Here is a 26642-nt window from a genome sequence, read left to right on the forward strand (position 1 = left end):
CTCCAGGCCGAACAAAACCTTATAGGAGCAGAACACCAGCAAGACACTCGCTATCCACTGTACACGTTCAAGAGCAAAACCCAATACCGACTGCATGTTGGACGGCTAAATCTATCACCACGTGCATGAGCGCCTACAGCCGACTTGTTAATGAGATGTTTCCCTTTTGAAACAGTAAAGAGTTCGCCAGCTCCTCAGGACCAGCTGCTGGCTTCACTGGGCAGACAGAAAATGAGAAGATATTTAACAAAAAGCAGCCCTTGCACCTGACATCAGCTCTTCCGGACAGGTCAGTGAAGACTGAAGATATTTTCTCCGGGTTTGCAAGACATCAATGTTTGTGTGGAGCATTGCCAGGTAACTGCTAAACCCTGCAAGCATAAACCGTGCTCTGTTCAAGAAGATGCCTAACAAATGTAAGCATGCCCTGGCTTACACTTTGCACAGATAACGAGTTTCTCTTCCTTCAGAGAAAAACAGGGGTTTCAGGCTCACACAACTTCAGCAGGTTGAAAGACAAGACTCACAGTCCGGTCTGGTTCAGAGTCTGATTATCCGATTATACTTCCCTTTTACAAGCACACATCACTTACTTCCAGGTACAGGGCTTCCTCTGGGCTCTCACAGCTTGGCCGGCTAGCCTTTGAATCGCAAGGAACACTTTTCTGGAGTCCCAGTACCCTCTAGAGGTCCTGAGGACCAAATTGAGGCTTCTGATAGCCAGCAAGCCCATTTCCAATCTATCAGAGCCGCTCGATGTTGTCACAGGCAAAGGCCCAGCCAGACCCTTTCTGCCTCACAAAAACTTAATCCTCTCCTTCCTACTTGGCATTGTTAAACCAGACAACTTCCCATCGTGGAGTCCTTCAGATCTTCAAATACAGTCTGACTTCATTCCAAAGGTAATGTGCAGAGCACGCTCACTGGAAATTTATTTTTTGATTAAAAACTGGACGCCACCATCGCCCATTACTCTACACTTTAGATTGTGCTTTTTGATTTAGCTGGTTCCATCTCTCCTGAGTGCCGGCTGGGGTCAACGAAGGAGAAGCAGGCTGACTCACAGCAGCCTGAGCTTAAAAAAATAATAGGAAACAGGTTTTATTTCACCATCTGTTTCTTTATCAGTTTGCAGTTAGGTTCACGTGAACAGCGTTAGACGGGAAAACAAAGCAGAAAACATTCCAGGCTGGCAGGAAAGACGTTGACCAACACAGAATATCGCATTAAAGATTTTTGTTTGGAACAGGGTGGGGGGAAACAGCTGCATAAGAAGTTTCTCTTCTTCCTAATTCAGGGGGAAAAGTCAAAACGATAACACCAGTGGAGTCGCTGTTATGGGCGGCGAGATTGTATTTCTTTTGGAGTTGCTATAAAGGTCCCGACTTCCTCCTGGTGCACAAGGGCTCTTACACTTTTCCCCTTCTCCTGTATCACACTGGAGATTTGAAGGTCATACTTCAATGGCTTGGAACATCGCAAGTAATGCTCGTTCTGAACGTGCTGACTCAAGCATTTTGATTTAACCTGTTACTTCCGAAAAAACAATTACACCCCAATCCACTGCAAGTGATACTTGTAAAATGTATTAAAATGCAACAAAGGGTCAAACATACTAAACGTTTTTCCCCATGGACACAAAGGGGAGAAACCCTTTACCTTATCAGACCCAAAGAAAGGGAAAGGTGGACAAGAACAAGACTCAAGCAATGGATTCAAAAGAGAACAGAAAGGATATTCTACTCTCGGAAGAGTCGATGGAACAGATGAGAGCACAAAGAGGATTTAAAGACAGAAAAAGAAGAGACAAAGAACAAAACAATGCTGATTCCAGTATTATTTATGGCCTCACATTTTTTATACTCCTTGCTCACACTGGCTCAAGATGAGTTACAAAGAAGTTCAAGCATCAAACAGATACAGAAAAATGCAAATTAAACGGAAATGCTATAAAAGCAGATTAAAACTGAGAGCCCCAAAATATACAACATACTTCAAAAATAGAACATCAAAACAGACAAAAATCATAAAATAAATGACAGCGCTATTACCTGCTCCAGTTTTGCCTGGGAGTAAAGTACAGGCGTTACAACTCTCAGCTATTCTGGAAAAGCCTTCCAGAAGAGCCACGATTTGACCTCGCCAATGAAATTCTGTGGGAAGAGAGTTCCAGAAACATAGGCCTGCATGCAAAAAGTCTCATTTCCATTTCTTCCAATCTAACCTCCTTCAGTGACAGTAATTTTAGTTACACTTCATTTGAGAATCTCAAAGTGTGCTTCAGAATATAAAATTGAAGTCTGTTCTTCAGAAAGCTTGGCCCCATATCATGAAAAGCCTTAAAGTTAAGATCACCAAGTTAAATTACAACCCCAAGGGTAACTGGCAGCCAATGTAGTTCATGCCCAATTGACAAGATAAGACCTCTGGCTGGGTCAGTCCGAGTGTCCATCAAGCCCAACATCCTGTCTCCGACAGTGGCCAATCCAGATCACTAGGAAGTATCTAGCAGATCCCAGAGAGTAGATCCATTTCCTCTTGCCCACTCTCAGGAATAAACAATGACTTTCTCCAAGTCTACCAGGCTAATAATGGTTATGGACTTTCCTTCCAGAAATTTGTCCAAACCCCTTTTAAACTCAGTTATGCTAAATGCCTTGACCAGGTCTTCATGCAACAAATTCTACAGCCTATTTGTGCACTGAATGAAAAAATACTCTCCAAACCTTTTAAAATCTGCCATCAATTCCTTTCATAGCGTGTCCTCAATATTCATACTATTGAAAGAGTAATTTTTTCTATTTAGCTCTTCCACCTCATCCACTCTCAGTCATCTCTTTTATATTAGGGTGGTAAAAGAAGAACAGAGACATATTCTCTGGAAGAAATGAGGGAAAAGGGAGATAGAACACAAACGAATATCTAGCAGACTTCAAGAAGCTGCCAAAAAGCAGCATTTTCCATAGAATGAGAAGCTTAAGGAGGGAGGGAGGCACAAAAGGAATATGAGAAAAACCAACATCTTCACTACTTGAGTGATAGCAGAGTTGCTTACCTGTAACAGCTGTTCTCCGAGGACAATGGAATGTTAGTCCTCACACATGGGTGACATCATCAGATAGAGCCCCGATGCAGAAAACGTATGTCAAATGTTTCTAGAACTTTGAGCAGGCACACTGAGCATGCCCAGCACTACGAGTCCACGCAGGGTCCCTCTCCAGTCTTATAATATAGAATTAGGATTAAAATAAAAAAATAGGAGAAACCCAACTCCGTGCGGTGGCAGGTGGGTTTTCTGAGGACTAATATCCTGCTGTCCTCGGAGAACACCTGTTACAGGTAAGCAACTCTGCTTTCTCGGAGGACAAGCAGGATGGTTATCCGGCTAACTCAACGCCTCCCAGTTATGCCCCTGCCCACCACTTAGCTGACTATTTAGCTGGATGAGTAGTTATTTGGCTTAAGTGGCAGCCGCTGATCCAGGGCATATATTCAGCCACCACCTCTTAGCCGGATAAACTGAAAGTGGCGCTGAATATGGACGTCTATGATACTAAATGGCCAGGCTGCATGGACCAAGAGGTCTTCATCTTCTATGTTTCCATTACAAGAAGAAAAGAACGGAAGGGAGATCAGGACATGGAGATTAAGGGGAACAAAGAAGCTTCTGAAAGGAAGCAAAAAAGCACAACTATGTACTGTGAGAAGGAAGGAAACGTAAGCTGCGAAGGTACTGGCACCTTCCAAGAGTAATATCATCATCTTCTGGAGAAACAGGATATTCTGCATCTCTCGTCCTATTCCAGATGCAAATTAATGATGTCTTTTCAAACTCAGAAGGTCAATTGCAGCAAAATGTACACAATTTGCACATCAAAACACATCAGCAGCAGGTGATGTCTGGAACTGAACGACTGTGTGGCTGCCAATCAGGCCACGAGTGGATGCGGTATTTAAAATAAATATTTTCACTAGAGTTTGTAACTGTCTGTGTAAGTATTTTTATTTTAGTAACAGCCGTCCACAACAGTATTTTTTCTGCAGTAAATCACATTACGTTAGGAAAGAATTGTAAGACTGACACATCAACCAGCATTTGGTTCACTTTTTCCACAGTACAAACCACACAGAGATCATCTGTATTTTTGCCCTGGCACAAAAGTAAAAATCCCATCCTCGAAGCCAGCTCTGAACTCACACACACAGAGGGTCCGATACTTCTTCTCCGACAGCGCAGGTCACTGAAAAGCCCAAGACACAGTTACACAGTAGATAGCGGCAGGAACAAGACCCAAGTGCTCCATTCAGTCCGCCCAGCAAGTTTTTGTCTTTTTTTTAAATTTTATTCTTAGCATAATTGCTGCCCAATTAACACGGGTTACACTTTTTCTTCATTGCCATCATTTAGTCACTGGGATCCTCTGTGTTTATCCCATGCCCTTACGAATTCCTTTCCCGTTTTTGTCCACAGCGCCTCTTCTGGACGACCGAGACCATTTTACAAACCATTTCACCTAAAAAGAGTGGCGCTTCTCATGGGACGGCTGTAGGCTGCCCAAGGTGCTTTTCGGGGTCCACATCATAACTAAAGCTCGGTTTCATGTTTCTTTTTAGCAGAAGTCTTAAAATCAAACACACGCACGTAAATCCCAACTCGGCCCACTGTATCACCTCCTTTTTTCCTGAGCCCATAGAAGTGTCTGCAAAATTGGATTTTGTGCATCATTTTATGCGCGCAACTCCGGCACGGTTTTATAAAAGGCATGGATGCACATCAACCGTGTTCCATGCACGAAAATGCACTTAACGGGCACATGGAGTTTTCTCCCCCAACCAGAGTCGTGGCTGAAAATCTATTTCAGTGGATTCGGCCTTGCAGAAATCTGTTTCCTCTAAGCGGATCCTCACTAAGGGGGTAATTTTCAAAAAGGATTTACGTGTTTAAAATTGGGTTTCACACGCGCAAGTGCTCTTTTGAAATTTGCTACGATGTATGCTACTTTTATGAAAGTGACCCCCTCGGCTTTTCTATGGCCAGCACTGAACAAGCAGAGGGTCACTTTTGGGTGCTGCAAGGACGGGAAATACTGACTGCAGACCCCGATCTGCATTCATCCAGTGGGGGGAAGCTTCTGCTATGAGGCCCAAACCGTTTGTTCCAAAAAAACAAGCAAACAGAACTCAGAGTCCTTCAAATCAAAATCCAGTAAAAGGCAGAAAAAGTCAGGAAAGATAAAGGCACTGATTTCCACAGTGAAAGAATAGTTATTCATCTTGTGTCTCTTGCGAACAGCCCCAGTGAAGATTTTTCCCTCTCAAGTCCCCAAAATGTCCTTGCTTTAGACCCCTCGTCTCACATTCACGGGCAACAGATTTCCCCCTGGTCTAAGGGATATTGATCCTTCCAACTGGCCTGTGCTCTTAGCAGAGAGTTTGCACAACTCTCCAGGGGATCCCAGGGCCCCCGTCTGTTTTCAGGCCTTAAGCTCCTTGCTGACAACTCCAGGACTCCTCTAAGCGTTAAGAGGCTACCTGACACCCAAGGTGTCCATGCCCCTGACTTTCTCCTCACCCCTGCCTAGTTAACAAGAATCAAAGTCATTTGGGTTCAAAGCTCTTTGCAGACAGGACCTATTATATTGCTTTCTTTTACGGCGGTCAATTTACTACCGATACTCTGTAAATAAATGTTTTTATTATTAAGGCATTTTAAGAATGACATCATATGTCAAAGGACTACCATCACAAGAGCTTGTGCATCGGTGGCATCGTGTCTTACTTGTGGCCGAGTTCGTGTGCGATGGTGAATGCTAGATTGAGACCGTTGTCTTCTGCCAAAACACACTTTCTCTTGGCGCTGCACACTCCACCAAGGTAACCAATGCCTAAGAGAAAGCAGGCACAGAAAAAACACATGAGTTTCTGTTATGTTCAGCCTCCCTGAAACTGCTTAGCTAAAACAGTTTGCAAACAGCCATTGGCAAGAAATGCTGCTGGAAAGAGGAATCTGCAAAGAAATGCTGGTGGAGGTTGTGTGTGCATAAATCAATCACGCTTACAGGGCCAGCCACGTCGCAGGCTGCCACCAAGTCTCTCCTGCGCCTTAGTGACACGGAAGAAGGCCTGCAGCGGCTGCTTGCACTTCTAGCAAGGGATGCGTCACTGGAGGGCTGAAGCTTTGAGAAACGATTCCTTCCCATATCGTCATATGTTTCCGGAATCTGCCTAGATTGTCACTGAGACGTTTTCTAACTATCTAGGAAGGTTAGGGAGTGTGTGATTAATTCTGGGAAGCTGTGCACGCGGCATCGGGTATGCTGACTTGAAAATATCGTTATTTTCCCTAAGCAGCCCACGGCCGAGCCAGCAGGTCTTACGTACCAGTAAACAAGCCAAATCCGTGCACAGCACATCAGCTCCCAGATGGCACGTGCTCGCGCTACCCTAGGTTGCTACCACGTGGTACGGGACGAGCAGGAGGCGGGCGCACTCAGAGGCATTTAACAACGTGTAGCATGAGCTGTCCCAAAGTTTCAGTCTGGCAAAGAAACGAAGGATCTGTTTACTTACAGGATGTGCTCGACACAAAGATGTGGCTTGTGGTTCAGCTGTCTTATGTGAGAGTCTGATAAATCTATGCCAGACCGTTCACAAGTTTCACTAAAGCTGACCTCGGAAATATCAAAACAGAAATGACAAACAGCGATGTTTAATAGCTGAAGGAATTCTTAACGACTAGAATAGAGGCGTTCCCTTCTCCTACATTCATGTGGGGTCCATGGTCCTAGCCACCCTCCAGCTATCTACCCAGTCACACAAGGCTCTTTATTCTTTTTTTCCCGTGCCGGAAATACCCTCACGAAAAGATGCCCAGATGTCCGAATTATGCACTCTGAGAGCAATTTTCAAAAGCCTTTCACCCTTCTATAAGGCTACTTACTGTATACAGGTAAAGGGCTCCCTGACAATCAGCCATCTTGTATGTCCAATGTTCCACATGGCACATTCTCGCTGGGCTGTTCCCGGGGCCGGATCGGCCAGTGCGGGCCACAATGGGTGGAACTTTACCCTCAGAGTAGGATTAACCAGTGCAAACCACCGAGCGCCTATGTTTGCATTTTCAAATCTATGCCTCTTGATTTTGCCATAAAAAAATTATCTACAGAGGAAGAAGTGGTGCAGATTTCTGCAGATATTTTTCCCATGGGCAATTTTCAAAGGGAAGGTACGTGCGTACGTTCTGTGCAAAATCCACACACTTTTGAAAATTGCCCCTTGGCAATAGGGTTCTCAGGGTAGCCAACAGTCCCATATTTAAAGCCCCAAAATGACATTTTCTCGGTTGATGTCATCAAATCATGCACCCCATTTCATTCCAATGCCCCTCATTTGTATTGCATCTGATTCTCAAGGGGGTCCATATTCAGGCACTGACCAGATTGCAAAGTTAGCAAGGCTAGAATTAGCTGGATAAGTTATCTGGCCAGATAACTTATCCCGGTAACAACCCTGCTCCAGATTGTCCTACATAATCCAGCTAAATTTTAGCTGGATAATTAGTTTAGCCCGATAACTTGGGGAAATATTGAAAAGTCGGCATTTAGCCGAATAAGTTGGGAGTTATCTGACTACATTCCACTGAATATTGACCCCTTATAGTGTCCCCCAGGTTATGCAGCCAAATTCATGCAGGAGGACACTACTGTCCAGTCTTTCCTCTGCACCCTACACCCTGGCCTCTACGAGCAGATTCCCCGATTTTCATTAATTGGCGGGCATTCATGGCGGATACTGGGTGAACTCTGCAGGCATTACATATCCGATATTTTCAGAGTTGTGACTTAGCAGTGTAGCTAATGTATGCTGCTTCTTTTTTTTTTTTTGGAAGAACAATTAATTAAATCAGGTTGGTAATGAATGCAATTCTCCCCCAACGTATACTCAACGGCACAGACATCAGCCTTGCATCCAAAACCTTGTCCCACGCAAATTCTTTGCAGCTGTCAGCCTTGCAGCCAATTAATTAGACTCTCTGCTAAGTAGGTCTCCAGGGCGCTCGCTCTCTCTCAGCTATTCCAACAGTTTGCTTCTTTTGACGCCATACAACATTGAAGGCAACACTGCACTGCACATCGAAAGAAGATACCTCCGGCAAGCCAAAATAATATTCCTGGTGCCAGCAAACATGATATCCCCTTTTTAATTCAGATTTTCCAAAATACTCCGTCATGCAAACAAGCACACAAGGACAGTGCAAACAGTTATTCAAATTCATATTTGCGGTCACTATTTTATGACAATCTCCTACTAACATAAGATGTATGCATCTCATTAATCTTCACTTATTCTGACCCACAATAACTGCTGTAGGCAATTCTGTATTCCACAGAACATTTGCTGCATCTGCAGTTTTGTTAATTTCTTTGCAAGCAATTAAGAGAGAATTATTCAGGCTTTCAGATGTCTTCCCTGAGAGACCAACAGTTATATCATCATACTGCCGTTCTGAAACACAAAACTGCGCTCCCTGAACCCCAGTTCCCTCTCCCCCACCCCCCAAAAGGAGGAAACCATCCTATGTGGATGACATCACCATTTGAATATACAGAAAAAAAGAAAAAAAAACAACATACAGGGCTGGTTTTTGGGGTGAGTCAGCCGGGTGGGTCGCCTGGGGTGCCCCGAGTACTGCGGGGACAGAGGACAGGCCCAGTGTGGTTGCAGCAGAGCCCATCCCGCCGGGGCTGAAGACAGGAATCGCACGGCTGTGGTGGATCCTATCCTGGCCCGGCCGTGACACGTTACACCCCTGCTGTGGCTGAAGCCAAGCCCAGCCCGGCTGCAACAGATCTCATCCCCTCGCAGCTGAAAACTGGAATTGCGCGGCCGCGGTGGATCCCATCCCACCACCATTATTAAGGGGGTTTGGAAGCTGAATTGACGCGATTACTTTGAAGTCCGTATTCAGTGTGTTTGTCGGCAAGTAGAGCACCGAGCCAGACAAACGCCGGGATTTAAATATCCCCACCCCTGACACAGCCGGATAACTCAGGCCTCTTTACCTTTTAATAAATTGAGGCACTGGATCTTAAGTAGCAGAAATGGCAAATTTTTTTAAAGACCCTGAATACCAGGGGACTGGACTGCTACAGAAATACAGAGCCTGGCTCAAATCCACCTCAAGTTTAGCAGGAACAAAAGGTCATCGCTGTCAGGGAGGACAATTTTCAACACGACCCGCGTGGGTATTAATCTCTCCACGATCTCAACGTTTGCCCGTTTCCCCACAACAGTGCTGCTTGCAGCCACTCTCAAAGGAGGTGCGACCGGGATAGGTTTAGGGCCGGAGAAGAAGGGTGCCCAGGTAGGCGGCATTTTCACATCTTCTTGCGTGCTTTTACGGCAAAGTTCTGCACGCAAAGGCAGCAGGTGGACGTGACCACGTGCACTTTGTAGCCACAGAAAGCGTCAAAGCAAAAAGCGAGCATTTCAAGAGCTAGTGCGACGCCTGCGTGTAAAAAAAAAACCACACACACACACACACAGTCGTGAACGGACCCGCGGAAAACCACCCCCTTCATTACCAGCTGGAGTTCTCCATGCAGGTCCCAGTGAATAAGGGCCCTCTGTACTCAATACCGTCTTCCCCACCTAGAACGGGACAAACGCGTTTGTACATCTGACCCTAAGGGTTTGCATCATTAAAAACATCAAACATGTCCTCTGGTTGGTACGACAACTCAAGAAGTGTATCAGGTGCGTTTCCCCTTAACTCAAGAAGCGTATCAGGTGCGTTTCCCCTTAACTCAAGATGTGTATCAGGTGCGTTTCCCCTTAACTCAAGATGTGTATCAGGTGCATTTCCCCTTAACTCAAGAAGCGTATCAGGTGCGTTTCCCCTTAACTCAAGAAGTGTATCAGGTGCGTTTCCCCTTAACTCAAGATGTGCATCAGGTGCGTTTCCCCTTAACTCAAGAAGTGTATCAGGTGCGTTTCCCCTTAACTCAAGATGTGTATCAGGTGCGTTTCCCCTTAACTCAAGATGTGTATCAGGTGCGTTTCCCCTTAACTCAAGATGTGTATCAGGTGCGTTTCCCCTTAACTCAAGAAGTGTATCAGGTGCGTTTCCCCTTAACTCAAGATGTGCATCAGGTGCGTTTCCCCTTAACTCAAGAAGTGTATCAGGTGCGTTTCCCCTTAACTCAAGATGTGTATCAGGTGCGTTTCCCCTTAACTCAAGATGTGTATCAGGTGCGTTTCCCCTTAACTCAAGATGTGTATCAGGTGCGTATTCTTAACTTAAAAAACCAGCACCAAAAAAAAAGACAACTTTTTGCAAGAAGTCTTACAGAAGCCGAAAACCGAACGAACTTGGAGAGTGAATCACCCCTCCCCCCCCCCACAAGACAAGCACTAAGGCGCATTAGCAACGCAGTGCATGGGGGAGAGGGGGATATTTAAGTTGCCACTGCCTATGCTCTCTCGATAAATGGAGGACTTTGGTTTCCTGCGCTGTCAATCTGACATAACGAGCAATAAAACACGCCGGAAGAATAATTATTTTAAAATACGCTAAACGCCAGTGGGTGGTGTGATGAGCGCTACGGTCCTTCTCCTCCATCTGCCCTCGCCCTCCCCACCACCACCCGTTGCTCCTCTCCACCCTTCCTCCTCCACTCTCCTTTTTTTGTCTCCTAAAAGGAAAGGGACCACCCCTCTCATCCCCCTTAACAGAGCACGAATTTCAGAGCTTGACCTTTGTGACAAAGCATGATCCAAAAATATAAGGTTGGCCTCCTTCGCTGGGAACGTGGCTGCTTGGCTGCTGGTCTTCTCCTCGAAGACACTGCCACTTACGAGTTTCAAATTCAGCCCTATGGACATAGCGACATGATTACAGTCTGCAACTTATGATTTCCAAGGAACGAGCCCTGAATCACCAAGAAACAACGTCCTTCCCTGACAAGCTTCAGAAAAACAGAGGTTTTGTGGGTCTAAGCAGATACTTAGAAACAGCAGTAATTCTACCATCCAGATGGCGTGCTTTAGTATTTAAATAACTCGCTGGAGTCAGCAGAGATTCGGCATGTAACAGTGTACGTGAGCTGACCAGATGCTGGAGGCCATGGATTGTTTATGTACAGTAACTAAAGTTAAGTCCCACAAAGCTCTGAAACCTCTGATCTTGCAGAACACAAGCAACAAAAGAAAGCCCCAGACACGAGAGAGAGAACATTTTGTTTCTTAAGTCGGCGATACGCTTTTATTCCAGCTTCGTGTCTTCAGGTCCCTCTGACCTCAGGTTCTGCTGCGTGCAAGGAATCCACACCTCACGCTCAGAACATTCCCCCGACTTAAAACAACTCAGCCCTGGGACTTCTCTGCTTATCCCATTTAATGCCACCTGTATGGCCCCAGCACATTTGAGGGTTTCTTGCAATGAGGTTCTGAAACCATAACATCGTCCATTATTCCTGCTCCTCTCGGCAAGTCAGACATAGTTACCTTCAGCACAACCAGGGCTTTGCTCTGGTGGCGGCCATGCACTTTTAGTGGCCTCGGCCCGTCGACTCTGGGCTCAGGCCCATCCAATCAATGTCGCCTGGTAGCCCAAGAAGAACGAATAGCCATCATTTCTGGTTCGTTTCAGGTCCTGAAAATTGTGTCAGGCTGCCTTAATGTGCAGACCCCATCTTCCGAGGAGACACGGACAAAGGAACTCAGACAGCCTCCTTTTGTCACCTCCAGGAATTCAGTACCTGAACAATAACACGTCCATGTATTTTTCTAAACTACATAATGTGGGTATCAAAAATAGGTGAAATATCTCGCAAATTCAAATTTTTCTTATTCAGGGGAGTTTCCGGTTAAATTACTTTCTGGCCTGCCTAAACGCACCATTTACACTTAGTTTGAGAAAACAATCTCTGGCGAGGTGGCTTCTTCTGCCAATGCCGTTTCCACAGGAGAAAGTCTACATCCAACCCTGCCTCGCCTTCTGACGAGAAGGCTCCGTTCATGGGAATCTGCCCAGATAACCGAGCAGTTATCCAGGTAAACTCCCCCTTCCCCTCAACCATCAAAGTGTGTGCGACCTGCTTCACAGGAAAAAGGATTAGCATGGGGGGGACTTCAGTTTCCTTGCCTTTTTCCCCCCCTATTTTCTTCTAATGTTTCACCTATCAGCGCCTTTCTCTCTCCCTTCCTCATACTCCCTCCCTCCCCCCCATCTCCCCCATGCTCCTCCATCCAGGCTAGGAAATAGAGAAATGCCTATGGTACTGAATAACCAGGATGCAGAAACTCCCGCTCGCTTTAGGACTGTACGCCAGCGCGGCACCCGGGCCACCCGTTAACCCCCTCCCCCCCTTGCTCTCCTGCCTATGGGCACCAAAATCTTAAATCCAGCCCTGCTCCTACCTCTCCTCCCCAAGGCTTCCCTAGTCCCCCCCGACGTCTTCCTGCAACTCTTCCCATCACCTTTCCTATCCTAATTTCCGTGAGCACTCTCTCTCTCTTTGAAATACCCATAATCTCTGCCCCAATGGGCACCGTTTGCAAATGAATGAAAACAGCTCTGCGGGGGTAAGAGAACCCCAAGGAAGCTTTTGCTCTTTCTAGAGTCACCAAACCTTTTCCAGCACGGAGAGCGAATTGCAAATGATTTAGAAGTGGCACGGGACAACGGAGTCCTCTATGCCCGGGGGGTGACAAGGACATACGCGGGGAACTCAAGCTCTGATTTGACTTCCCCCTTTAGAGAAGACAGCAAAGCAGCAGTGGGATCCACTGCGACAGGGGCATAGCCAGAAGTGAATTTTTGGGCGGGTCCCAAGGTTAACATAGGTGTGCTTTGTGGCCAGCCCTCGCCCCCCCTGCCTTACCCTATCCTTTAGTGAGCAGCGACTAAAAAACCTTTGCAACTTCTAGCAACGCTCTGCGGCTCCTGTCTCTTCACCGTCTCCCTGGCCTGTCTCTGCTGTTCTTCACTCTCCCTCTGTCATCAAGGCAGCTACTTTGCACAAGAGTTACTCTCTCAGGCTGCTGAAGGGCAATTATGTAAATAGACTTCCTGCCTAGCCCAGGCATTCCTGAACTTTGAAGGGGGGAGGTGAGAAGAGGGTGGATAAATAATTACCTGTCAAAAGGAAACTAAGACTTCATGGCCTCAAACCCTTTCACGTCTAGTCCAGAGGCAGTGGCGTTTATCATTCGGGTTAAGACTCCTTAAAGGCGCAGGGGATCATCAGCTTGCAGACCCTCTAACTCCTGCACCTTTAAGGGGCCGACTCAGATGGGACATAGCCCTGCTGCTAGGGGCCAACAGGGAGGGCCCCCGCCCCCTGAAGCCCACCTGTGGCTACCCCTCTGCCCCGCAGGTCATGCAGAGTGGAGCCTCAGCAGCACAGTGGGGTCAGCTGTAGTTGAACTGCGCGACATTCCCCAAAGTGCTGGGCCAGACTTCCTGCCCATGGGAGCTCTACATCGACCAGGATCCTTCAAAATACCAAGCCATGACAAACAGGAATGGCCGCTACCTTCGCCAAAGAAAAATATTTCTTTTAAAGTAATTAAAAGTCACTGCATTCTTTGCTCACATGTTCAGCCTGGGCTAACCCTCCTCCAGGGGATAAGAGCTGAGATCAGCAGCAGTGCGCAAGGTAAACAGCTGGGCCTCCACTTCTCTCGTATCTGCTCTGTGTTCGGCTCAGCCGGACTGTGGAGGTGCCCGTCAGCTGCGACGCAAGTCTGGCTTCTTTCCCCGCATCACTTTAAATCCACTCGATCTTTCTAATGTGGCACTGCGGACCCTCAATTATACAGGACGCGGGCTACCCTCCAAATCTTTATTAAATTTCCATGTGCATTCCAACCCAATTCCGCCAGTTACCAAGGGAATAAGAGGCTGCTGAAAGAGGCAGATACCGGAGACGGCGACACAGTGAACTAGAGAGACTACAGACACAGAAAAATACGGGAGAGAGGAAGACTGGAGGTGCCCAGCAGCCCTGGCTCCTTCCTGGTGCGGTTCTAACTCCTGACCGGTCCAGCAGAAAAGCTGAGGGCAAGCAGATGTTTTTAAGAACTGGAAAATTCCTGGGATTATGGCCAAAATGACTGAAATGTTACTTTCTCCTTTTGATCACATATTGGACAGATCACAAACTCACACCAAGGGGGGGGGGGTCATGGAGGGAGGGGGGCATAATTCTGAAAGATATTTAGCCAGGAAAGTTGGCTCAGCTGAAAACTGCCTTCCCTGTGCCCAGATAAAAAAAGTCCGTGCCGCCTTTCACGAGACGCACACTTTTAGCCGGCTTTCCAAAGAAGCATTCCCAGGGATGAGTTTAGCTTAGAAAAACATTTCCGAACGCACGCGCGCTGTTTTGACTCCCCTTGGCCACCCGTACGACCATCGGGTGTCACCTAGGCAGACGCTTTGCAGCTGCCGATTTTAGCACAGGCAAACCTCCTTCTGAAAATAAGCTGCAGCGTACACAGGCTAAAAGTGCAAACACCCGCAGAAGGCCCACGCAGCTTTCACGCCCTCCCATGAGGTCAAGAAGTGCAGGTGGCACAGCACTGGCACAGGGCACAACTGCAAACAAGAAGGGCGGGAGGAAAGCAGGAACACCGCAAAGCCTCTCACCTTCTGCATTCCCCAGAAGGCATCCACCCTGCTACAGCCCAGGTAAGACCAATGTGCTCCCCGTCCCTGTGACAGCTCCCCCTCCTATGCTTCCTACGCCTCACTCCCTGCCTGGGCAGCACCCGATAGCTCCTGCTGTGGGAAGAGGAAGGGGTGAGGACAATGTTGCTGTTGTCTGGGAAGAGAGTCAGAGGCGGGAGGGGGTAAGGAGACCCAGGGAAGGGGAAGCTAGAAAGGGGGAGAGAATCTCAGATGAGGGGCGATTGTGGGTTTGGGAGGAAAAAAAGAGAGAGAGACTGGGAGGGGGAGCCTGGCACTTGGAGAGATCAAGAAGGAAGCCTGGGGGCTGGAGTTGGTGAGAACCAGAGGAGGTGAAGGAAAGGAACCAGTGTGGGGTGGATATGGACAGCCCTGAAAAGCACCGATTTACTAAACAAGTGCACAGCGCACTGATAACGCTGAGACACGGGCTTGAATGACCTTTTTGCCCATATCTGAGCCAAACCAGTGAAATATCTCCCGCCGTACAAGCGAGGGCCGGCGGCTGCATGCAACGGTCTTTAACAGCACCAAAAAATACTGAATTCTACGCTCACATTCCCTCAGGAATGAAACGGAAGCAGACGACGGCTACCATGCTTTCATTTTTCCAATGGGGAAGGATTCACTTTTACTTACATTTGATTTCACGCCCAGGATAGTTTCTAAACCCCATATCCGCCCAAAAGCATGACATGAACCAGTCAACGACTCAGCCAGAAAACCGTCCGCACTCCCACCTTAACCCACTTCAACCTTCTGGAAAAAAAAAGCCAAGTTTTCAGTGGTTTACGAAAGGTTAAGTAATTAAACTCGGATCACAATTCAACAGGCATCGTCCTGCAAAGAAATGGCACAAAATAGTCGAATGATCTTTGCCTTCAGGGGCCGGTTTCACTTTCTCTAACCCAGGCTAAGTAAAGCTTGCTGGGATGAACAAAGTGGTCTTGATGGTAAATAATCTGAAAGTAAATCAGCTGAAAAGCCCAGGTTCACGCCAGTGCAAGGCCTGGAGTACAAAACAGAAAGTCAAACTACTTTTCAATGGCCGCCAATGTAGATTTGCTAACAATGGCACTATTATTACAATTTTCCGAAACTGGAGCGCTATGTATTCATCACCATTCTGGTTCTGCCCCTAATATAGAGAGATGCTGTAAGTGATGGGAATTTAAGACAGTAATTAAAAATTTGGCTTTCCAACTTGACTCCTACCTCAGTTTTAAGCCACAGATTCAATCAGTTTTAAAATCAGGTCATTTAGATTGCAAGTTTTATGTCACATTAGGTATATTTTGGATCGCAACGACTTTTGGACCATCGTTCAATCCTTTCTTCTTTCCACGGCAGACCACTGTAATAACCTGTATATTGGTCTCCATTTCAGCCACTGGCAAGCATTATGGGCATTTCAAATTCCACCGCCCGTTTAGTTTTAAAAGGATTGCTATGGATTATGTGATCCTCACCCCCCTCTACAAACGTTACACTGGCTTCCTCTAAAGCAGCAGGTTCAATTTAAATCCATAAAAACAGAAGGCCCTTTTTATTCGTCTACATTGACGAATTCCTGCTTGGGCCCTTCGTTCATCAAGGCGCAGGGTGATGACCTACTCTCACTGTTTAAAGGAAACCAGGCCCTGTCCTGTGAATATTTTGCACGACTCCTTGCCATCTTTAGATGATCTGTTTGTTTCCTAAGCAGCTAAAGCTTTTTTGTTTCAGGAAGCATTTGGCGGTCTCTCAAATTAAAGGATGTTCAGTGTGTATACCATTCTAGGTGGGAGAATACTATCTATTTGACATGGTTATGCGATTTTATTGTGAATTTTGTGTTATTGTAGTCCACTTAAACAGCAAGTCCTTTGTAAGCGGACAATCAATGTTTTAAATAAATAAATGACGTAATATGATCAAAGCTACTTTTGTTCCCTAACAGTAATCTGCAAAATGTGCAACCGTCTGATGTCTCTTAGGTAACCTCTGATACAACGCATTACAGTAATTTAACCTATTAGTCATTGTAGAGTGGGTAACAGCTACCAGAAATGACCGTAAACGCCAAATCACACGCAAGTTGGCATACACGCCATGCAATGCCAAACCAATCTGTTTTTGCACAGATAATGCCGGGTCTAAGAAAACCTTCGGGCTTTTCCCCGCTGTCTTAGGCCAAGCGAAGTCTCACATCTCAAGCTCCCTTCCCCTCCCTGCCCACTTAACTACAATAACTCAGTCTTGTTCCTCTCTAGCCAAAATGTAATTGCTTCTAAACGGCCATTCAAACATGCGACCGCATGACTCCTCTCCAGAGAAACCCACGATGTCACATCGTTGGCGAACAGAGCCCTCAAGAAGTGAAGTTAAAGGACCAAGATAAACGTTAAACACGGGGATGAGAGCAGTGAATCCTGCGGCACCCCCCCCCCAAAATATATTTCACTTGTACCAGGCCAGCTTGATTCTGCTCCCAACAAACCGAATGCGTTCAAGAAATGGAAAAGGGATCCGAATGAAGAAAACAGGAAACAGCATAAGCACCGGCAAGTCAGATGCAAAGCCTTGATAAGGAAGGCAAAGAAAGAATTTGAAAAGAAGCTAGCTGTGGAAGCAAAAACTCAAAATCTTTTTCAGGTACATTCAAGGTAAAAAGCCTGCGAGGAAGTCAGTTGGATCATTAGATGATCAAGGAGTAAAAGGGGCACTTAGGGATGACAAAGCCATAGCAGAGAGACTAAATTAATTCTTCGCTTCAATATTCACTGAGGAAGATGTAAGAGATACACCCATGCCAGAGATGATATTCAAAGGTGATGATTCAGAGGAACTGAAACAAATCTCAGTGAACCTGGAAGATGTACGAGGGCAAATTGATAAATTAATGAGTTACAAATCACCTGGACCAGATGGTATACATCCTAGAGTGCTGGCAGAACTGAGAAATGAAATTGTGGACCTGCTATTGGAAATTTGTAAACTATCAATAACATCATCTATGGTACCTGAAGACTTGCCAATGTAATGCCAATTTTTAAAAAGGGATCAAGGAGTGATCCAGGAAATTACATACCAGCAAGTCTGACATCTGTGCCAGGCAAAATGGTAGAAACTATCATAAAGAACAAAATTGCTGAACATATAGATAATCATAGTTTAATGGGACAAAGCCAACATGGATTCAGCCAAGGGAAGTCTTGCCTCACAAATTTGCTACATTTTCTTGATGGCGTATACAAACGTGGATGAAGGTGAGCCAGTTGATATAGTGTATCTGGATTTCAAGAATACATATGACAAAGTCCCTCATGAGAGACTTCTTAGGAAATTAGAAAGTCATGGGGTAGGTGGCAGTGTCCTATTGTGGATTGGGAACTGGTTAAAAGATAGAAAACAGAGAGTAGGGCTAAATGGTAAATTTTCCTAACAGAAAAGGAGAATAGTGGAGGTGTCCAGGGATGGATGCTTTTTAATATATTTATAAATGACCTGGAAATGGAAACAACAAGTGATGTGATCAAAGTTGCCGATGACACAAAACTATTAAAATTTGTCAAATCACAAGAGGATTGTGAGAAATTGCAAGAGGACATTGCAAAACTGGGAGACTGGGCATGCAAATGGAAAATTAAATTTACTGTAGACAAGTGCAAAGTGATGCCCTTAGGGAAGAGTAAACCAAATTATAGCTACACAATGCAAGGTTCCACATATGAGTCACCATTCAGGAAAAGGATCGAGGTGTCATTGTTGAAAATACGTTGAAATCTTCTGCTCAGTGTGCAGCAGCAGCAGCCAAAAAAGCAAATAGAATGCCAGGGATTATTAGGTAAGGAATGGAGAATAAAACAGAGAATATCATAATGCCTCTGTATCACTCCATAGTGCAATCTCATCTTGGGAATGGTGTGCAGTTCTGGTCACCACATCTCAAGAAAGATGTAGCAGAATTAGAAAACATACAGAGAAGGGCAATCAGAATGATAAATGGGATGGAACGATTCCCCTATGCGGAAAGGCTAAAGAGGTTAGGACCCTTCAGCTAGGAGAAGAGACAGCTGAGGGGAAATATGATAGAGGTCTATATAATAATGAGTGGAATGGAACAAGTAAGCGTTAATCAATTGTTTACTCTTTTGAAAAGTAAAAGGACCAGGGCACACACAATTAAGTTACTGGGTAATAAATTTAAAATTAATAAGAGAAAATATTTTTTACTCATTGCATAATTAACTCTGGAATTCATTGCTAGAGAATGTGGTGAAAGCTGTTAGTATAGCTGCATTTTAAAAAAGGTTTGGACAAGTTCCTGGAGGAAAAGTCCATAAACCATTATGAAGGCAGAGTAGTAGAAATCCCCTGCTTATTCTTGGGATGAGCAGCTTGGAATCTTATCTACCCCTTGCGATCCTGCCAGGTATTTGTGATCTGGCTTGGCCACTGTTGGACACAGGATACTTGGTTTGTTGGACCCTTGGTCTGACCCAGTATGTTATGTTCTTATCTGCTAGAAATGACCTTAGCCACTTCCACTCCCAAATCCCCCAGTCTTTGCGGTACTAAACCACGATCTACCATATCACATGCCGCAGAGACGTCCAGGAATAGCAACAGAGAACCGCTGCTCCTATTGGCAGCGGTCTGAACTCCACTTACAGTTAACAAGATTGACTCTGTCCCATGCCCCCGCCTAAACTTAGTGGATGGCGCACTCCTATCTTATCCCATACCCTGCTGGCTGGAAATAAGTTGATTCAGAAATCAGTTTATCTATAAAAGATAAATTTGACAATGGGCAATAGTGAAGCACCTGAGAGGGTTCAAGACTGAGTTTTTCAAACATGGCCGAATATTGCCGTGGTTAAATCCTGCAGGGACACAGCCCTGATCAAGACAGGCTAACAAGGGGTAGAGGATCCAGGTGACAATACCCTACATTCATCTCTTTATCTCTATTTCAGAGACTTGTACAAACATAGAAAGAGACCTTTTTTCCAGGACCCTCTTCCTCCAACTCCGGGCAAACTGCCAAGCCGGTCTGCAAGGCCTACCTGTTCCACAGTGGACTGGAGAGAGATCCGACTATCCAGGGTTTATCTCCCGACTACTCAAACCAATAACTCCTCTCTTCTTACTCTCTTTTAGTAGCACCATTTGATGGATCACAATTTCCTCTGTTACCGTTTTATCTTCTGGCTGAAGTACAGTTTTACCATGGAGGAGGAGAAGTTGGTTTCCATTAAACAAGGCACTGTAAAATCCTCTAATCTACCACGATTTCCAGGCTACAGGAATATCTGTCAGCTAGAAAAGAAGAAATGCTCACAAAACACCTGCTGGAAAGCAGATTAATCTGTCTCCGAATGGATATGATTGAAGCTCGGTGTTGAGGACAATTACTGCTGCACTGCCAAAACGCCACTGGTCTTCAGGTGGCACCAAGGAGCACAGATTCAGAGAGGAGACCTCCTCATTCAGCCCTTGGCCAGCAGGGAGGAAACTGGCAGCTTCATTAAGGAGAAGAGAAGGGAAGAAAAGTAGGAATAAGACTAAAACATATTCAAGGCTGATTACTGACCACAAATGCTCGTGCCTTTGGATAGTCCATCTGTTGGTCCAATATACAGCATCACGGCCTGCAGAGAGTCCTGCTAAAGGCTGCTGGAAGCCCAGTGACCTACGCATTGATGGTCAGCTGCAGGGGATGCGGCCAGCTCTTTGGGACCTGCAGTTTACTAGCTGCCAGCTCTTTAGCACAGGTTCGTGCCACCCGTCCACCTGACGAAATGTCAGTCTCCGAAGCAACCTGTGACCAGGTTAAAGGAAACGCCAACAGCTTCTTGGCATCCACCGAAAAGGTGCAGAGCGTGCCTCTGCCCACAACCTGACCGTGCCAGCTACCGCAAACCCATTCCTGGTGATTTAATGTGTCAGTGCCCTGTGCCGGACACTGAAGCTACAAGTCAGCAGAGAGCAAAGGCAGAAAAGCAAAAGGTATCCAAGGAGCATCAGTTTCTCAAAGCATCAACTTGCCTGGTTGAATCCTACTGAGGACCCTTTCTTTGTTTTCATTCTACTTTCTAACTACATGCCCTGGTTTTTTTGTTTTGTTTTGTTTTTAAATCTCGTGCTCGACTGTCACTCTTATGCTGATTATGCTCTCTATTCAGGCTCGGGACATGCAGCTCCCCAGCCCAGCCAGGTCTCCAGTGCATCAAAGCTATTTCACTCATCTTCCTTAAGGATTGCCTTAAACTCGGACATGGCTAGGGTACTCCTGAGAAGCGGGCAGACGACCACTGCCCTTAGCGAGGAGGAATTACTAAAATCAGGCTTCAGGAAGGAGGTTCTTAGTAAGTACAATCTGCATAATTCAGATGCTTGGCAAAAAATACTCGACCCCCTAATTTTAAATTTACAAAAAATGCAGAGAAATAATGAATTGTGACTTTGAACGTTTAAGAGCAAACTGGTTTGCAATAAACATACTGTCTGGAACAATCTGTATAAGCGTCATCTGTAATCCACACAAATCTGACGTTTTGGAGGATCAAATACTTTTGCAAGCCACTGGACACGAAAAAACAGAACAGGAGTCCCGTAGTTCAATGCAAGCCCACGAAGGAGGAACAGCGACCCAGTAACCAGCTGTAAATAATGAACTGGCCGATAACTGTTTGATCCTGAACAGACTGTGGAATGAATTTTCAGAGCTGTTTTTGCCTCATCTCAGACACTCTGTGGCTGCTCCCTTCTTCCACATGGAGAAGGCAGGACAGACAGACAGACAGAGCAGTCAGTCATGCAGACAGCAACAGTTCAATCTCTGCACAAAGACGAAGGCGGCCGAAAGTGAAACGAATCTCTCTAGCTTGGAAAGTCCATTTGGTGAAAGCCCTCTCCAGCCATCCAAACACGGCCCTGATGCGATTCCCTAGGAAGGGCCAACAAGGCACAATGCTTTTTAGCTCGATACAATACTCGTAAGACACACAACCATCTTGACAGCAGGCTTACAGTATCCTTGAGAGGAAATAAAACAGGAAACAATATGTTTAAGTGATGAAAAGGCCAGATTAAATTTATATTTTTGATCTTTAAAGAATTCCAGACCAGGATAGTCAAAATGTATAATGCCATCTGAACCACGCATAAAAATCAGGAGGATGCAGAAGCAGATCCTAACCAAAGTTAATGGCTACAATATTTCTGCTGCCTTAAGGACATAAAATAAATACAAACTGCAGAACAAAGGTCTACGGAAGAGTAATTCTGCAATGTGAGGCTCCTGGTTCTTGTACCAGGCTCGGGATCCCACTCGACAGTGATCATTTAAAAAATCTGAACACATCACAAAATGCACCAAGCTAGAAGTTTTTAGTAACCTACATAAGCACATTAATGTTAAAATCAAACTGCCTAATTTGTTCCTAACAATCAGGTTTAACTTACACACCTAGGTTATTATTTTACATTGTTACCGTACTATGATGGCACACGAGTAATTTGTAATCTCTACCACCCACATTTCTCTTTATTGTGCCCTTCTGTAAACCGTTGTGATGGTATTTAACTTAACGACAGTATAGAACATTTTTTAAATAAAAATAAACAAAATCCCATCACCCCAGACCATAGGTTCTAAAAAACCAAAAACCCCCATCACGTCAAAAAACCTTTACTCTAAATCACAAAATTCCATCCCGGCACATCCCAGGATCCATCACAAAATTCCATCCCGGCACATCCCAGGATCCATCACAAAATTCCATCCCGGCACATCCCAGGATCCATCACAAAATTCCATTGCTCTGTGTGTACGTGGTGTGGGGGGGTGAGGGGAGGGACACCCCAGCAGCCCTGTCTTATGTCCCTGGCAACATGCACGGACGTGCCACGAGCACACACACACACACACACACACACACAAAAGGTCCTGGGACCCAGTAACGGAGCATGAAGAATTCTAAAGAACGGTCCAGGATTTTACAGTAGGAGGAGTGACATGGGGGCAATGGAAGCCTGCAACGGAGCCTGGGACATCGAGATATATATCGGCCTCTTGATGCAAGGAACAAAAATCTACAACAGAGAGGCTAAACAAGGAAACACGGAACACGATGGCAGATAAAAACCATATGGAGCCCCCTATCCAGGCAGTCTCTCTTTGAAAATTGTGTATAAAGCATGCAGCTATTTCTGTGGGTGATGCAAGAAAGGCAAACACACAGGTTTGGCAACGTCCCCTAGGAGCACCCGTCTAATGCAGCCAAAAGTAAACACCTTGTGACAGCACCCGTTTATTTCTGCTGTTGTGAGGGGGAAATCCAGCTGGGTACTCTGCTCTAGCCCTTTGAACACGGTGCTCCCACGAAAGATCTTAAACTTTAATTCAGTTTTTACATTAATGGGAAATCCATCCCCACCTCTAAGATTCTGAAATCTTACATCTAGCTCGACTATTTCCTATACATTGGGATACATTTTTTTTTCTCTAGCCCCAACAAGTTATTTCTTTGAAACAAATTTTTCAGAATCAAGTCCGTATCTGGCTCCAATGCAGCGGTTTTTTGCAGAAGGCAGCGGCAATGATTCTGCCAGCTCTTGGGAAGCTTTGAAGAGAGCTGAAGGCAGTCCAGCTTGCTAAGTGGAGAGAGCCTCTCTGGAATTAGGCTCAGCTTTAACCTTTCCAACCTCACTGACAGGTAATAATGAACACAGAGTGTGGAGGTAGAAGGTTACATTCATATATCATTTAAGCAGCTCAGTACGAGATGCATTACCCAGTTCTGGGAAGTTAATCAAAGGGGTTTTTTAAATTTTTTTATTTTATTTTGTAGCATTTGTTCTGCCCTCTGATTTTCTCCTCAAAGAAACATTATCTTTTACCACGGGATTGCAGCCTGCAGGGTAGCTATTTTACTTCTAGAAATATTCAAAACATGTACACATTTTCCCTGCAACAGATTCCTGAGCCAAAGATCTGATCCCCATTGCTTGCATATCAACCGCTCATTCCAATCTCAGTACCGCCTTCCAAGGCAAGTGCAGGGGAATCTCCAGTACCGATCCCAGCATGACGGCAGATGAAGACCAAGCGGACTACCCAGTCTGCCCAGCAACTTGTTAAGGGCAGTAACTGCCGCTCCGTGCAGGTTACCCCCATGTTTCTGTTAAGGGCAGTAACTGCCGCTCCGTGCAGGTTACCCCCATGTTTCTGTTAAGGGCAGTAACTGCCGCTCCGTGCAGGTTACCCCCATGTTTCTGTTAAGGGCAGTAACTGCCGCTCCGTGCAGGTTACCCCCATGTTTCTGTTAAGGGCAGTAACTGCCGCTCCGTGCAGGTTACCCCCATGTTTCTGTTAAGGATAATAACTGTCGCTCCGTGCAGGTTACCTCCATGTTTCTGTTAAGGGCAGTAACTGCCGCTCTGTGCAGGTTACCCCATGCCTTCTGTTCAGGGCAGTAACTGCCGCTCCGTGCAGGTTACCCCCATGTTTCTGTTAAGGATAATAACTGTCGCTCCGTGCAGGTTACCTCCATGTTTCTGTTAAGGGCAGTAACTGCCGCTCTGTGCAGGTTACCCCATGCCTTCTGTTCAGGGCAGTAACTGCCGCTCCGTGCAGGTTACCCCCATGTTTCTGTTAAGGGCAGTAACTGCCGCTCTGTGCAGGTTACCCCATGCCTTCTGTTCAGGGCAGTAACTGCCGCTCCGTGCAGGTTACCCCCATGTTTCTGTTAAGGATAATAACTGTCGCTCCGTGCAGGTTACCTCCATGTTTCTGTTAAGGGCAGTAACTGCCGCTCTGTGCAGGTTACCCCATGCCTTCTGTTCAGGGCAGTAACTGCCGCTCCGTGCAGGTTACCCCCATGTTTCTGTTAAGGGCGGTAACTGCCGCTCCGTGCAGGTTACCCCCATGTTTCTATTCAGGGCAGTAGCTGCCGCTCCGTGCAGGTTACCCCCATGTTTCTGTTAAGGGCAGTAACTGCCGCTCCGTGCAGGTTGGCCACTGACAAGGTCCAGATTGACTAAATCTTGCTTAGTAAGAGGTTTCTGATTCATCAGTCAGATTTATTACTCCTCCTTCAAAGCAATTATTTCTCCTAAGATGAGGGCTTTATATCAAACTATTCTTATTAACTTTTTTGTAGCTTCAGAACTTGAAAGCATGAAACAATTATGTATGTTAAAAGAATATTGAGGAATTAAGGCTGGGTTTCCCAAACCTGTCCTAGGGACCTCACAGCCAGTCAGCTTTTCAGGATATCCACAATGAATATGCATGAGATAAATTTGCATATCATGGAGACTCAGTATATGCGAATTTCATCTCTTGCATATTCATTGTGGATATTCTGAAAACCCGACTGGCTGTGGGGTCCCCAGGACAGGCTTGGGAAGCCCTGAATTAAGAGGCGAACAGATCAGCCTATTAAAGTGCACTTAGCACACACAAAACCTATTCACAATTCAATGGCACACATTGCAGCAATTTTCAAAAGCTCACTTGCATGCATAAAGTGCATTTACATGTGTAAAGCCCAGTCTTAAGCGTGTAAATGCTTTTGAAAATTGTCCCCTCTTTCTCTAATTTAAATTATTTTAAAGTGAGCAAACTGTGCCCACACTTGTTCTAAGAAACAGAGCTTCCAAGACCTGCAGTGGAGGTAGCCTGGAGACGGTCACCAGTCCTGCTAAATCCAATGAATGTTGGCTATGCGCTTCTAGCTGGCGTTTGGGCCAAGAAGTTAGACCAAATTAGACACTTTTTGCCTTCCTTTCAACCAGCCCAGTCAGAGAATTTCCCACACTCAAACAGTTAAAGGCTGACCTCCAGAAACCACCTATGCAACCTTGTGGAGCACAGTTGAGTGCTAGGTGCTCAAGGAGCACGACATGCCCAGCATCCTCAGGAGGCTCTCCCATGATGCCAAGGTTAAAGCGGAGCAGAGAGCAGTCACAGACCCGCCCAGAGCTTACGCCTGGGAAGAAACCTGCAAGGCTGCAGCCGGAGCAAGAACATGAGCCGCTATAGGTTAGGGCACTTAGTGTAGCTGGGTTCAAAAAAGGTTTGGAGACGTTCCTAGAGGAGAAGTCCATTAACTGCTATTAATCAAGTTGACTAAGGGAATGGCCGCTGCTATTACTGGCATCAGCAGCATGGGATATAGTTAGTTTCTGGGTTCTTGGGTACTTGCCAGGTACTTGTGGCCTGGTTTGGCCTCTGTTGGAAACAGGATGCTGGGCTTGATGGACCCTTGGTCTGACCCAGCATGGCAAGTTCTTATGTTCTTAGCAACACTCTGGACATCTTAAGATCTTTCGCCTCACAGCCCTTCACAAATTAGTCCAAAATTGGCCAGTTGTAAATATATAAAAAAAAGACGTCAAAAACAGCAGGTTTCCAGAAAAATTGTTCTGTGGCAACATCTCAAGCCCCAGGATACACTCATGACATCAGTTTCGGTCAAGCCCATCTGACCCTTGACTTCGAAGGCTACTGTACAATGTAATTCTAATTAATGTCAGAGGATTGCAGGGGACACTGAAGCTCTCCCTCAAACACACCCAAGTGAAAAAGAGGGATTCCAGAGCTCTCTGGGACATGAGTTTTGCAGGGGAGATTTCCTTGCATGTCAATTAGACTTATTACTTCCAATGGCCCGTCTGCACACTCTGCTGATGCTCAGACTGATAAAACAGTGGAGCCAGAGCAAATGTGCTCCCCCCTGACAAGGCACGCTTTCCCTTCCTCTCAATAAGACATAAATCTTTTCAAAATAAGGCAAGAGGCATTAACATCAATTATCCCAACCCATGGCTTGGGATCTGTAAGGGAGCAGAGTCAGTTCAGCTGCAGTGTAAAAGAAATGTTCTCATCCCAGTAAGAGAAAATAGCGCAAGTGGACACCACTGCAGCCGAAATATTCACAACGTGAGTACCAGAGACAAAACA

At 45.8% G+C, this 26642-nt stretch overlaps 1 protein-coding gene across 5 annotated transcripts in view; it reads right to left on the reverse strand.

The window, feature by feature from the left end:
- Positions 1 to 26642, reverse strand: part of ADAMTS17 (ADAM metallopeptidase with thrombospondin type 1 motif 17) — a 161260-nt gene that overhangs the window by 91689 nt on the left and 42929 nt on the right. For all 5 annotated transcript variants that reach the window (XM_029575629.1, XM_029575631.1, XM_029575630.1 and 2 more), the window contains one exon: positions 5780 to 5885. In XM_029575629.1, coding sequence (XP_029431489.1) covers positions 5780 to 5885 — 106 coding nt within the window. The remainder of the gene's footprint in view (positions 1 to 5779; positions 5886 to 26642) is intronic.

Source organism: Rhinatrema bivittatum, chromosome 13 (genome assembly GCF_901001135.1).
Source record: "Rhinatrema bivittatum chromosome 13, aRhiBiv1.1, whole genome shotgun sequence".
Lineage (NCBI taxonomy): Eukaryota > Metazoa > Chordata > Amphibia > Gymnophiona > Rhinatrematidae > Rhinatrema > Rhinatrema bivittatum.